Source organism: Ochotona curzoniae, unplaced genomic scaffold, assembly GCF_017591425.1.
Source record: "Ochotona curzoniae isolate NIBS_2020 unplaced genomic scaffold, NIBS_Ocur_1.0 scaffold_2453, whole genome shotgun sequence".
Classification (NCBI taxonomy): Eukaryota; Metazoa; Chordata; class Mammalia; order Lagomorpha; family Ochotonidae; genus Ochotona; species Ochotona curzoniae.
The window spans coordinates 16,166,785-16,181,478 of NW_024467094.1; the positions used below are offsets into that span (position 1 = coordinate 16,166,785).

At 41.7% G+C, this 14,694-nt stretch overlaps 1 protein-coding gene and 1 pseudogene across 4 annotated transcripts in view; both read right to left on the reverse strand.

Moving 5' to 3' along the window:
• MYO1D (myosin ID) overlaps positions 1 to 14,694 on the reverse strand; it is a 301,304-nt gene that overhangs the window by 146,762 nt on the left and 139,848 nt on the right. For all 4 annotated transcript variants that reach the window (XM_041001600.1, XM_041001597.1, XM_041001598.1 and 1 more), the window contains one exon: positions 11,328 to 11,535. In XM_041001600.1, the coding sequence (XP_040857534.1) occupies positions 11,328 to 11,535 (208 nt within the window). The remainder of the gene's footprint in view (positions 1 to 11,327; positions 11,536 to 14,694) is intronic.
• LOC121170424 lies at positions 13,699 to 13,930 on the reverse strand (annotated as a pseudogene).

The window sequence follows — 14,694 nt, forward strand, 5'->3', positions numbered from 1 at the left end:
CGGCTAAAGTCCTTGCCTTGAATGCGCTGGGATCCCACATGAACTCCGGTTCTAATCCTGGCAGCCCCACTTTCCATCCAGCTCCCTGCTTGTTGCTTGGGAAAGCAGTCGAGGATGGCCCAAGGCTTTGGGACCCTGCACCCGTGTGGAGACTCAGAAGAGGTTTCTGGTTCCTGGCTTCAGATCGGCGCAGCACCGGCCGTTGTGTGGTCACCTGGGGAGTGAATCATCAGACGGAAGGTCTTCCTCTCTGTCTCCCCTCCTCTCTGTATATCTGACTTTGTAATAAAAAGAAATAAATCTTTAAAAAAATTAAATTTTCTCCCCTAGCTGTAGGCAACTGCCTAGGTTGCCTTGTACCTAGGTAAGTGTTACACTGCTGGGAGAAAAGCAGCCAATAGTTGGCAGGCATTCTGGGTCTAATTAATGCCAAGTTTGTGTTAACTATACCCATGCGCCAGCATAGCTGCCTATTCTATTTACTTTAAGGTACACGGGGAAGGCAGGGCCTGCTGGGCTGGAACACACCACCCCAGTCCCTGGGTGTGGGGGGCTGCAGATTGCCTGGGGAAGGGGGTTTGGGGACATATTGAGTGGCGATGGCTAAGAGAGTGTTTGACAGGGAATGACTCCTGGGGGCTTCCACGGATGGGGCCACTGCACTCACAGGTAGGTGAAGGAGCCGAGATGGAGTGGTTTGGAGCGAGGAAACCAGAGGGCATGTTTGGGTCAGGCCAAGGCACCCTCCCATGTGGGAGACTTGGGCTGGATTAAACAGCACCACCTGTCACCTCCTGGTGCACACAAAAGCTGGTACTGGGAGGCATTTCTGGCTGGACTAGGCTGCAGTACCTGGCTGCAAGTGTCAGAGCAGCGGGTGGGCCACATCATGCTGTGCCACAGCACCCAGCAGAACGCGAGAGAACCGGATCTGTAGGGGACTAGTAGGCTCCTTTCTGTGGGACTGTGGCATCTGCTGGTCTGTGCAGAGCTGGAGGTGGTGACAAGCTGAGCCAGGCTGGACCACAGAATTCACCTGACACTCATGGGAGCTGGGGCCAGTAGTTTTGTAACTGTATAATAAGTTGTATAATTAATTTTTTAGCATAAGACTACCCATTATTGTCTACTTCCATGATCAACATTGCAAAAAATTCTTACAATTAAAATTGTACATAAATTCTTAAGAATTTTCTTTCTAATTAATTCCTAGAACTATATATAATGGCTGGATTAGAGGCAAACATACTTTTTAAATTTTTTAAACACAGTGCTAAAATTTACCAATCTACTTTTCTTATTTAACACACACACACACATACACATACCCATAAGACAGACGGGGGGAGGGGGGCAGAGGCAGCCAGACATATAGAGATAAATAGAGATATCTGGTTCACTCTCTAAATGCCTACAACCACCAGGGCTGTAGGGAATGCCACTGCTGCAAGCTGTGGCTTAGCTCACTGTGCCACAGCACCAGCTCTCTGACTCACTCCTTTCACACCAGCAACTACGTGAAACTAACTAAAGCACAACTTATCCTAGATGGGTGAAAATACTGTTTCATTTTTTTCTTAAAACACAAACAAATAAACCATTGATTATCTTTGGAGAGTGAGTGAGCACTAGGGAATGAGCTTCCGCACCTACTGGTTCACTTTCCAAATGCCGACAACTTCAAGTACTAGGCCGGGCCAGAGCCAGGAGCCAGGAGCCAAGAACTGCTCCCAGGTTGCCCCTGTGGCTGGCACCATCACTGCCGCCTCCCCAGGTCTACCCCAGCAGGGAGCTGCCACCGGGAGCTGGAGCCACTCTGCGGTGGGGTATGGGAGTTGTGCTACAAGGCTATTATTATTTTTAATGGAGTGATTCTCCATACTGTTGTTCAGTTTTCTAGTTAGGTATCTGATTTCTTTGGGGAGAATTTTATGTATTTAAAGGTATTCATGATTCTGCACTTGCTGACAGGAGAAAAAGAAAGAAGCTTAAAGCCACTGTATATGTCCTCATTAAAAGAAAACGAATACTTCACATATATGAGCTGACACATTTTCCTAGAACATGCTGAATATTTCATAGGTCTCTGTTTTATTTTGAGGGGGGGGCTAGCAAAGCTTTAAAGTCAAAGCAGAATATGCTTAACTGTTTCATGATGGTACACTTGGTATTTTCTATTGAAAGAAAAAGGATAAAGCTCTACACCGGAGCCTCTCATAGGAACCTGACTTGACAAACGGCATACGGTCAGGTACCCATGAAGGCTTTCAGCCTAATCATTAATGCGGAATAAAATCAGGCACTCCAGAAAAGCCTTTTCAGAAATCAGTTTTGAAAATTACTTCTTTTGGGTAAGCACTTTCTGTAAGTGATGTAGTATTTTCGGGATAGGCATCTGGCCTAAGGACTAAGGTGCTGCCCAGGGATGCCTGCACCTGCTCTGCTGCACTCGGTGCCGAGGACGAGCTCCACTTCCGATTCCAGCTTCCTGCTAATGCACAGCAACAGTCCCTGTCATCCAGGCTTAATCCAGGCCCAGTCCCTATTTAAGGGAGTGAACCAGTGGATGAAAAAACCTCTGCTTCTGTCTTTCAAAGCAACATAAGAAAAGAAAGAAAGAGAAAGAAAGAGAAAGAAAGAGAAAGGAAGGAAGAAAGAAAGACAGACAGACAGACAGACATTAACAATTTAATTCTTGCCTTTAACATTTGTTACTAAATTATTTCCCAAGGCTTGTTAGGAACTTAGAACATTGGCAAGTGAATTATTGAGGAATAAAGCGAGGATGGCCAGGCACTGGGGACAATGGGAGAGACAGTTACACCCAAAATCCCAAGCTGCTTCTTGCACTGGAATATAAATCCAAGCCCTGAAGTTCCTGGCAGCTACAGCACATGGGAAACTTAATGAGTTGCAAGGATTTCATGATTTAATAGGCAGTATTTAATGAGGTAGGCAATTAAATACTCCTTGCACCCAAATAAGCCCTTTTTATTTTTAAACAATAATTTCTGTTGGGGAGGAAGAAAAAAAAATTACTTGCTCAGCAGTGATTCACCGGTATTTGATTTGGCTTTGCTGTTCACATCTTCAGCTGCTTCTCTAATGAAGCCTCTGCCTCTGGACAAGCTTTGGAATGGACACAGCCTGTCTATACAGTCTCCTTGGAACCTGGGGGAGCAATCCTCAATGAACTGTGCCCAAGTTTTGTAATTTAATGTAAACATTGATTCCCCGAATTACGTCTCTCTCACTAATTAATTCCTTACCAAGAGTCAATCTGCTGAACTTGTAGTCATTAAAAAAGGAAAGTGAAATGAGAACACAGCCCTGATTTATTTTTCCCCTTCCCTTTTTCCCTACCACCAACTGAAGGGGCCAGAATGTGTTGTCATGGAGACAACAGCTGTTGGGTTATGAGTGACAGGTCTCAAGAGAGAAATATCTTGGAAAGGGAACATCTCAAGTTAAAAAAAAAAAGTGACAAGGGAGATGCCAATTCAAGCTGTCTTCCTAAACAGAGTGGGGCTCTACTGAAAGGTCGATTTAAACCAGCACAAAATAAAACCAGTATTTTTCCTTTTTTCCCCTTCTTTTATCTAACATAAGAGATGTTTTCTTTCCAAAAATGAACAGATTTCTTTTAAGTACATTACCAGCATATGTACATATGTTGGCATAATTACATCTTAAAATTGGGATTCACACTGATGCGCCAAATTGGTTGCCTTAGTAATGAGATATCACCCAGGCAACGCATTTGCTGCTCTTTCAGGAGAGCAAATCAGCTGCTACCAGCTTACAGGGGAGTGGGCCGGGGCAGGGGGTGGCTGTGGGTTCTCACTGGCAGTAGCTGGGAGGAGATAAATAAGAGACAAATTATTTTTGACGTGTCACCATTATTTTCCAAATATGCTTTTTATCTTTTTATTCACCAGTTGGGTGGGACGAGGAAAAAGAGAGGCAGTGGCAGGGAGGGTGGTGGTGGGAAGAACGTTCTGTTGCTTGCATGTTAAATTTTTGCTGAAGCATATATCTTTTTTGCACTAAAAGGACTTTACATTTGTCAGCACATAAATACTGACAAATATTTACTTACATTAGCTATTGGCTTATAACTCCAAGAATTTTCTTTACAATTATGGAATCAATAGCTTGCACTCAGTAGTGTTATTCTGATAGCACTGCTTAGTAATAGATGCAGGGGAGGGCTTCAGTGCTCAACAGTCAACACTTACTGAACGTTACTGAGCAGAAACGCTCCTTGGAGCCTTCATTAAGAACATACATGCTTTTCCATACCTATTTTTTTTTTTTATTGTATGGTTTACAAGTGAATTTACCAATAATGTCTTCTTGCTGGAGGATTCTGGTATCTGTTTTTCTGCTCTTACATTCTACACACATCCCCACAAACTGTAGCATGTTGACTATTACTAAATAAATGTTCTCCCAATTGCCAGAGTAGGTGAGCACTTTCTGGCCTGTATTTCCTTGGGTGTTCATGTGTGACACTTGCAGATCATGCCTCCCCATTTGCCATTTGCTACTTTATTTGCTTTTTGACCTGTGCATCCAGCTGCTTGCTGGTCTTCTCCAGCTGGCTAGCTCACGGGCACTTCAAGCCCCATACTGTCCACATCCACCTCAGCAGTCTCCTGTCCAAACAGTAACCATGGCCAATCATCACTGGGTGGTTTAGGCCCTTGCTGGAGCTTCTCCTGGTTGGAAGCAGGATGACGAACTAGGAGCGTCCTATCTCTCCTTGACACAGACATACTGAAAAATTTGAAAACTGATCATTTCTCCCTCACTTTCTCAATGAGGTTTCTAACAAATATGGCGGGACAGTATCAGATTACAAAATGTGATATCCAGCTACCTAGAACTGTAACAGCTCCTCTTACAGAAAGCTGAGCTTACAGGAAAGTAAAGCTCATACTTCGGGTAAGTAATGGATTGGCCAAAATTTGAAGGTGTTTCAACTTAATATAAACTTACATACATTTCTGGATAAGTGTAAACTGGTAAAATTATGTTTAGAAAGCATTTGGGCCATCTTCAATGCATTTCAGCATGTGTAGGACCTACAGCTCTGCATTTGTCATTTGGGTATCTACTGCAGAATAACCATGTTAACGGATGCTCTGGAGATCACAGGCACTGCTGAGGTCCTCCCATCAAGGACCAGCAAGATCAAAACTAACTTCACAAGAACAGCCGCAGGTTATCTGTCATTTCACACACACACACACACACACACACACACACGTAGAAAATGAAGTGACATTTATTAGAAAAGTAAATGGGTGGACTGTGACTTTCTGATGATAAAACATCATAAGGGAGCAAAAGCTAATAAGAGCTGCACTTAGGGACCTAGAGGAATTTAAAAAATATTAAACACGTTGCTGAAGACTACACAATATAATGTGGAAAGAGAATATTACAAGCCATGGTCAAAAGAAGTACAACCACTGCCTCCACTGGCAGTTACCCCTGGGGGGCTTTGTCAGAATGGGAGTTTGTAGCTCCAGTGGCTTTGAGAGGACAAGCCTTGAGGTGGATCGCTACATCTTACTAGGTAAAGAAGGAAAAGGTTAGAAAATATTTATATACCTGTCGTACAATTCAAGCTAAATCTGATTTTAATTCGGTCATCCTATGCTGCGCCATTGCTCTTGCTGCCTGTGTGCTCATTGCCTAGCTGGCTGAGCAGCGCTAGAACTTTTCCTATAAATGGGATGGGCTGTTAGAGTAACGCTAAGGACTAGGACCAGTCTGTGTTTATCATGTTTCTGGAAGGCTTTATTTGCCATCATTGTCACAGGACCTTGATTTTACTAACTTAGGTGACAATGAATGTTCTAGAACATTACTGATTCAGCTCCAAGGAATTTAAAATGCATGCCTGATTTGTGAAATACAGATTAAGATCTACTCTATAAATTTGTTTTCAAGTGAACCATGACTGTTACAGAGTTAAGAGTTGGGCACATTTTTTTTTTCAGGAAATCTTCCTCCAGCCCAGAGTATGGCCTCTTTTCTGTGCCCACTTGGCAGACACTGCCAATCCCAGGGTGTCACCATCACACCACTGCATGGCTGGTGCCAACAGGTTGCCCTCCTGACAAGGCTGTCAGCTGCTTCTGGGTGCAGCCTCATTAGTTCAGCCTTGTCAGTGATAGTTTAAAAAAACCCATGTTTATCATTCATTTAAAAATGTAAGTCGGCGCCCTCTCCTGCAAAGCCACATGGCAATGCCGTAAAGGACACCTGACATCCATTTCTTCTCACAGAATTCTAAACAGCAACAGCTGCCATTGGATCAAAGGCGTACTTCTGTTACTGCCAACACTTAGGCAACATCAAGCAGTATATTTTTGACTATGAACATTCTGCTGGACAAAGCAATGAATGCACTGACACTAGGGACTTCCTTTCTTACTGCACAGGAATACATGCCCTGTCTCTCACGGGTCACCTAATGCTTTGTTGACATACATCCAAAAACAGCTTCATCAACCAACTTAGGGCTCAAAAGCTGCTTTTACCAAATCAAAGTAAGTAAAAATATGTTATCTGAGTGTTTGTATTCTCAATGAAAAAAGGAAGCACTGATTACTTTTCATTACTATACATGTGTCAAGAGCTGAATTACACTTTCAACATAAAATTAATCTTAGTCCATATACTCCCCACTAAATGACTCAGACTTCAGATGCCTACACCAAGGATATTTAATAAAAGAATGTTTTAGAAATCAAATCTCATTCCGTTTAATCTTTAAGCATGATGCCATCAACTCCTCTGCGGATGCTTTTACTAACGTGTCTGCAATAGTGTGAGCCATATCTGCACTTCCGATAGGGAATGCATCTTGAATGATGCAGCGTCATGTAACCGAGTGCTGGTCAAGAGCGTGTATATGGGTTGGCACTGTGGCAGAGTACAGTAAGCCATTACCTGTGGTGCTGGCATCCCCATATGGGCTGCTCCATTTCTGATGCAGCTCCCTGCTAATGTACCTGGGAAAGCAGCCAAAGATTATCCAAGTTCTTGGGACCCTGTACTCATTCAAGAGACTCAGAATAAACTCCAGGCTTCTGGCTTCACACTGGCCCAGCTCTGGTCACTATAACCATTTGGGGAGTGAACCAGCGGGTCAAGATCTTTCTCTCTCCCCTTCTCTCTGTAATCTGTGTTTCAAATAAAAAATAAATTGAAGAGTATGTATGGGAGCAAGATTACAGGATTCAGGTCCCAGTTTTGGAATTCACCATTAGTGTGATCCTCACCAGCTATATAACCACTTAGTGTCTTCTGTTCCCTTATATGCTAAATGGAAAGCATAATAAATATCAATTCACAAGCTCTGTAGTTAACACATGTAAATTGAGCAGAATAGTACCTGTAATTTTGTAAATGTTGGTGATCATCATGTTTTTTCGTGAGTTTATGAGCAAAAAAGAAATCTGTTTTACTCAAGCATCTCAGTAGCAAAAAACCCATAAAATTCATTTTTAAAAATAGGTTGTAGATTGAAACAGACGTTTCACAAAGGGCGACAAACGGCTCTCAGGCACACGGAGGGACGTTTAACATTACTAATGATAGAGAAGATGCAACTCAAAACTGCAATGAAATTACTTCAGTTAGATTGGCTGTTATTAAAAAGACAAAACATAATGAGTGTTGATGAGAGAAGGGAATCCTTGTATGCTACTATTGGGAATGTAAATTAATATAGCTATTGTGGAAAACAGCACAGATTCCTTTAAAAACTGAAAATGGGATTCCCACATGTTCCATCAACAATATTGGATATATGTGTATATATACATAGATATCTCCAAGGACGTTTGATAGGTGCCTGCGTCACCATGTTGATTGCCGTGTTACTTATAAGAACCAAGGAATGGAAACAACCTCAATGTCTGTATACACAATGGAATACTACTGAGTCATGAAAGAGGATGAAACCCTATCACCTGCAATACTATTGACAGAACCACAAGTTTAGTTATGCTGTGAGAAACAAGTCAAACATCACATGAGCTCACTCATAGGCACAGTCTAAAACTAAGTGATTCCAGACTAGTTAAAAATATAATGGCGGTTCCCAGAGGTTGCAGAGGGTTGGGAAGAAGGTAGGATGTGCTAACATGCACTAAACTACACCTACAGTGGAGTGAGGTGATCTGGGGCTCTATTGCACACAAAGCAGCTGCTGTAGATAATGTGGATGTGCTATATGTTTCTCCCTTAAAAAACTAAAATTAGGGTTTTAACCATAAAGAAATGTGAATTGTTAGATGAAAAGTATATTTAACTTGACTGGTTACTACATAATGCATACATGCATGTAAACATCACATGCTAACCTATAAGCACATAGCAATTTTAAGGATATTTTTTAAAATTAAAAACTTGTAAAGTAACTTATCTTAAATAATAAATAACTATTTTACTTTCAGTCTGAGACATAAATAATTTTGCTGGTTTCTCACATAAGTTACTGTGCTTTAACGGAAAACAACGTGATAACCTGCATGAAGTCATGCCATTTGACAAAGTTTTAAAACCAACGAAATGTTAGGAAGCATGAGTAAATAAATGAAACCAATAAAATCCAATTTCAGATAATGATTCTATTCACACTATCCCCCCTCCTTGGGTGATCTGCAACATTATTATCCTCAGATGCTCATGCTTTCATGTTCTACTTTTGATCTCTCACAAAATCTTTCTTGTGACTGGTGCTATGTAATATATAATATAATCCAATAGCAAGAATATAAAACTCAAAAATAAATGCAAGAGTACCCACATAATATTTTATCGTTAATTAATGCAAACCAACCAGAACAATCCCTGGTTGTCGCCTTTCAAAACACACAATAGGAAAGCAGTGACGCCTCGCTGAAGGTCGCCTGGGTCATGGCTGATATAAACCCCAAGCTGACAGAGACACCGACAGTCTCGCCCCTGCCTGCCTGGAGTGGGTTCCTGCTGGGTGGCACCTCCGCTCCACAGGCGACTGTGCTTCTTCCCAACCATCTGTGAGGAGACAGCCGCCAGCCTCTCGGGAACAATGAACAGACACACCAGGCATCAGAGGACGTGGAGGGAGTATTATTTTTACATGGGATCATAATGGAATGAAGTTTTTATCTGTAGGGATTACAGCGGAATTTAAGGGTGAAATGATAAGATTTCTGGGCTACCCTTCAAAAACCTCCAACTAAAACCAAACTAAACCTACATTAGAGCAGGAGGTAGGTTCCAGATGAAGTAAGATGGCAAGAGGCTGTTTAGCACTGATTTGGGTGACAGGAACACAGGGGCTCACAACACACATACTTGATACTTATTGTGAACAGCTGTAATTTTGCCTCAGAAAAATATCAAAGCAGAAGAACATGTACTTTTTTCACATTAGAGTAACAAAAAAGACCACATACCAGTCCCCAAGGAAACCTAATTAAACTAAAAAAAAAAAAAAAGGCAGAATTATACTGTGTTCCTGAAGCATTAACAATAAGACCCACAAAATCTCAAAAGCAAACACACACAAACATGGATCACATGGATATCATTAAAAAACAGCTTAGAACAGTGGTCAAGGAGAGAGGAAATGTGAACATAAAGACAAGCAAGTGATTACATATTGAGTTTTACAGACACAGCAGAAGCGATGGGTTTAAGAAGAGCCACTTCACCAGCCGCCAAACAGGCAGAAAGTGAGTTTATGATCTCGCCTGGGATGTCTGAGAATGAGAGGAGTTCTATCAATAGTTCTCACAGGTGACAGAAAGCAGGACTGAGAGGTATGTGCGCTGTGACACAGGCTCTAACTCAGCCTGACTCAACCTCCTGGATACATACGAAAACAAAACAGCCTCCTAGATCTGAAAAACAACAATAAAACACCACAGGTAAGTACTTAAGATCAAGGGAAGGGACTGGAAGACAAAAGCAGAAACCTGAGAACAATTACCTATGACAGGCAGAAAACAGACCCAACTTCAATTACAAGCACCGTTAAGAAAAAGAACTGAGCAAAAGCAATATGGAAAGAAAAAGCGACATAAGGAAACTGTTTTAGACTGAAACAAAATTAGTATTCTAGACAGGTGGGTTATTCCGAGTTCCAGGTGAGCTAAATGTAAGGAAATTAATACTAGGAAATGTTTTGGCAACTGGAAGGGAAAACTTCTAATTTTTCCATGTAATGTAATTATTGACCCAGAAAAAGCAATATTGACAAATATGAATCAAAAAAAGGTGCTGTTTTTTTTTACATAAAGTATTATTTCCTTGCAGTAACATTTGCATAAAACATAATAAATTCACTCTAGCAAGCAAAACACAAAAATACCTAAAATAATGAGTTGGAAAGGCCTCTTTCAGTCTACAGGTCAAAGATGATTACTCAAAAAAAAAAATCTTACATGCTTAATCAGATGAATCAGCATTATAAAATGTTAGCATTTTCAAATGAATCTACAAATTCAATGCAAGTCTAATAAATATTACTGTTGAATTTAATAGTTACTACACAATTAAAATTTGTTTTGCAGAGAAGGGTCTATATAAAAGGTACATCTACCTTAATAAAGAAAAGTAGAGAACACGGACTAACTCTAACACACACAAAAATACATCACAATGAAAACTGGGCAGTGTTGGTGCAAAACCAGGCAAATTGAAAGACGGAACACAACAGAGTGCTCAGACAGAACCCATTATCTGTATATGAATTTGACAGGCGATAAAAGTACTATTACAAATCTACAGAGAAAGAAGATGGTTTTGGACCCGGCACTGTGGCCTAGTGGCTAAAGTCCTTGTCTTGCTGTGTGTGGATCCCATATGGGCCCTGGTTCTAATCCCAGCAGTCCTGCTTTCCATCCAGCTTCCTGCTTGTTGCCTGGGAAGGCAGTTGAGGACGGTCCAAGGCCTTAGGTGGGAGACCTGGAAGAACTCTTGGCTTTGGATCAGTGCAGCACCGGCTGTTGCAGCCACTTGGAGAGTAAATCATCAGACGGAAGATCTTCCTCTCTGTCTCTCCTCCTCTCTCTATATATATCTGACTTTGCAATAAAAAAAAAATATATTTTAAAAAGAGAATGGTTTTAAGATAGTACTGAGAAGACTGCTCTCCATACAAATGCAAATAAAACTGGATTCCTTTCTCAAACTATATGTGGCGGGGGTAGTATTTGGCAGGTAAGATGCTATTAGGACAACTTGTCAAAGAAAACAGCAAATTTTCAAGAACATGAAAGCAAGACCTCATTCTTGCATATGAAACACAAACTTACCTTCTGCAGAAACAGGACGATCCTTACAAGCATCTGGGAACGCAGTTCTTCCAGGGTGAACAGTGTCCGGGGTGTGCGAATGAAGATTTTGGTCTTCCCATAAGCTACATCATCCTGAAAACCACACTGCTCAATGAGTTTCTTGACAGCTTCCTTGTCTGAAGGAAGATCATGGTTAGGCCAGGTGAATTCAGAGATCATCTTGTATCTGGTTAGAAAAAGAACAGGACATAGATGAAGGGAGAAAAACCACTAGGTCATCTCAGCCACTGGTCAACAAGATTCTAGATGTTTCAGAGAAATCAAAACAAAATCTCAGCAAACTGGTAATTGAAATAATAGCTCTTCAGTCTGAATAGATTAAAATCCTTCAATAAAATGGAAGGTTCCTTCATTACAACTCTTACAATAAAATTATAGAATGGAGGGTTGTCAGCAAAATCATGCTTCAATATTATAAACTGCTAAATACTAAACTTAAAATAGAAATGAGACAGCTGAATAGTAATCTATAGCCATCTTAAGGTGTACAGAGCCTGGATGTATATAAACTAATAATTGAAATGTCAATGTAAAAGTCACAGGATGTGGTTCAGAACTTGCATTCTATTTTTTTCTTTCTCTTTTAACATATTGGTTACTCAATACCAAGTCAACTAATTCCATAACGTTATAAATTGTTACTGATATAATGTCAGGGCTTTTAATTGATCAGGATGATACTCTGCCGGTTCTACCTTCAGACCAGAGATGGTTTCCCCAGGAAACCATTTAACTTATCTGCACAATAAGATGCTGGACTTTATGCTTGGTAAATGCTTGCAATGAAAGAATCTCAACTGAATTTGAACTGTGGTAATGCAAAAAGGTAGAGGAATCCACCATGGGGGGGGGGTTGAGGAGGGGTGGGGGGAATCCCAGTGCCTACAAAACTGTGTCACATAATGCAATGTAATCAATTAAAAAACCCAATAAAATTATTAGAATGGAGGGAGAGAGGGAGAGGCGACGAAGAAAGAGTGGAGGAAGAGAGGCAGGAAAAGAGAGAGGGGGGAAGAGAAACAGGGAGGGAGCGAGGGGTGTCTTCCACCCACTGATTCACACCCCAAATGACCTCAACATTCTGAGGTGGTCCAGGCTAAAGCTGGGTCCACCTGCTTCTCCCGTGTGGATGGCAGAGGCCCAAGCATTAGACCATCTTTCATTGCTTTCTCAGATGTTGTCAGTAGAGAACTGGACTGGGAGTGGGGAAACCAGCAGTTGAACTGGTGCTCTAACAAGGGATGCTGGCATGGCAAGCAGCAGCCTATCTGGCAGTGCCACAATGCCAGCTCTGGGGATTCTTTAATAAGTTATTTACCAAAACTTCCAGTGAATATCATTTGCAAATAGGCAACCTTGGACATATTCTCTATAAGCAGGCACAAAATATGCATGCCTTTATCATGGGTTCTACTCAACACTGTTCTGCAGGTCTAATTAGTAGTGTGGGACCAATATAAAAATCAGTAAATGGGGAAGAAATAAAACTGACACTGCTTATGAACAATATGGGTCTCCTCAAAGAAAACAGATCTTAACTCTGACAACTAAAAGAATATAAAGCAGTGTTGCTGTACATAAAATCAACATACAAAAATTGCATTTCTACACACAAGCAGTCATCAATTCCTTGCCATGTGAGCCTCTCACGGGGGCAGCTGGCTTTATCAGTGTGAGTGTGAGCCAGACAGATGTCACAATCATAGTCTTTTAGCTCAATCTCAAAAGGGATATTTCATCATCTTTACCCTATTCCATGTGCTTAGAGACATATCATCAGGTCCAGCCTATACCCAAAGGCAGGGAATTACAAAGTAGATTGTCAATTGTTTGTTCATTTATTTATTTAGGTAGGGAGGTGGAGCAACAGAGACTGAGATAGATTGAACTTCCCCTTGCTGATTTGCTCCCCAGATGCCAGAAACGGTCAGGTCTGGGCTAAACTGGAACCAAGAATAGGGAATTCAACCTTGGTCTCCCACGTGAGTGGCAAGGACTCGACGATCTGAGCCACTACCATTGCCTCACAGGGTCTGTGCTAGCAAGAAGCTGGAGTTAGAAGCTGAAACTGGAAGTCAGACTCGGACACTCTGATATGGACATCTGCGTTCTAGCCAGCACCTTACTGGCCAGCCCCGAAGGCAGGGGCTTATACAGGGGGTGTCAGCAGGCAGGGGCCACAGAGGCAACCGAGAGGCTGCACGGCACAGCACCCGTCCTCTACCACACAGGCTGTTCAGAACATGTGCCATGTGGTTGTGTTCTTACACGGTGTCTGCATTTTAAGTCACTGTGAGAAGGGCTTTCTTTTTTCCTTTCTGGCTTCTCTTCACTTCAGCTCCTTCACCACCAGGCCTGGGGGCAGCGAGTGCTTGAGCTTCTCGGCCTGCCTTGTCCGTCATGATCAACGTGTACAGGCACCTGCTGCAGCGCACTCTGAACTTCACGTTGTCCTTGTTTTTCTTGATCTTGACAGACTTGGCATCCTCGCGCCGCTCTGTCAGCAGGAAGTCCTTGATTTTTTCAGTCTTTCGAGGCATGACGATGGGCAGCAGGCACACCGGGCAGCCAGAGACCAGAGGGACGGAAAGTGAGAAGGGCTTTCTTCATACTTAGATAACGGAGCAATTCCCTTCTGTCTTCTGTTGTTTGCATACTTTCACTTTCATATATAGATCTCTGATTTGTTTGGAGCTAATTCTGGTAAATGGTGTGAGGAGTGGACTTAATTTTGCCTTCTGATAAATGACTATCCAGCTGCTGTATAACTATTAAAAAAAAAAGTCTGCTTTTCTCCCAGAGATCTGATACGCCACCCGTATCACGTAAGATGTCATATGTGTTTCTGCTTTGCAACTTCCCGATCTGTTTCTTTCATGTCTGTCCATCCGTGTAATCAGTACCATGAGGTCTTAATTACAGAGGCTACACATATATTTTAATGTATCATCTCACTCATTTCTATGTTAGACATTGCAGCTATCCTGACATGTTTCTTTTTCCATACAAACTTGACTCAGTTTATGGTTCTTGAAAAAAAAAAAATCCTAAATCCAGAAAGTAACTGAACTTAAAATCAAGAATCCAAGAATCCCGAGAGTAGCTTTGAGTTTACGTATTAAGTTCGTTACATTCACACATGGAATTGTGTTGTCCTATACAAGGGCAAGGTTTGTCTTCCTGTTTGTTCAAGGCTCCCTTCATGCTTTTCAGGAGTCTGCATGGGGTTTCTTTACAGGGCTTTTCATATTTCTTGTTAAGGCAAGTTATCTAAGCGCATCTGATCTTGCTCATTATTCCCTACTTGGCTCCACTGACAGCACAC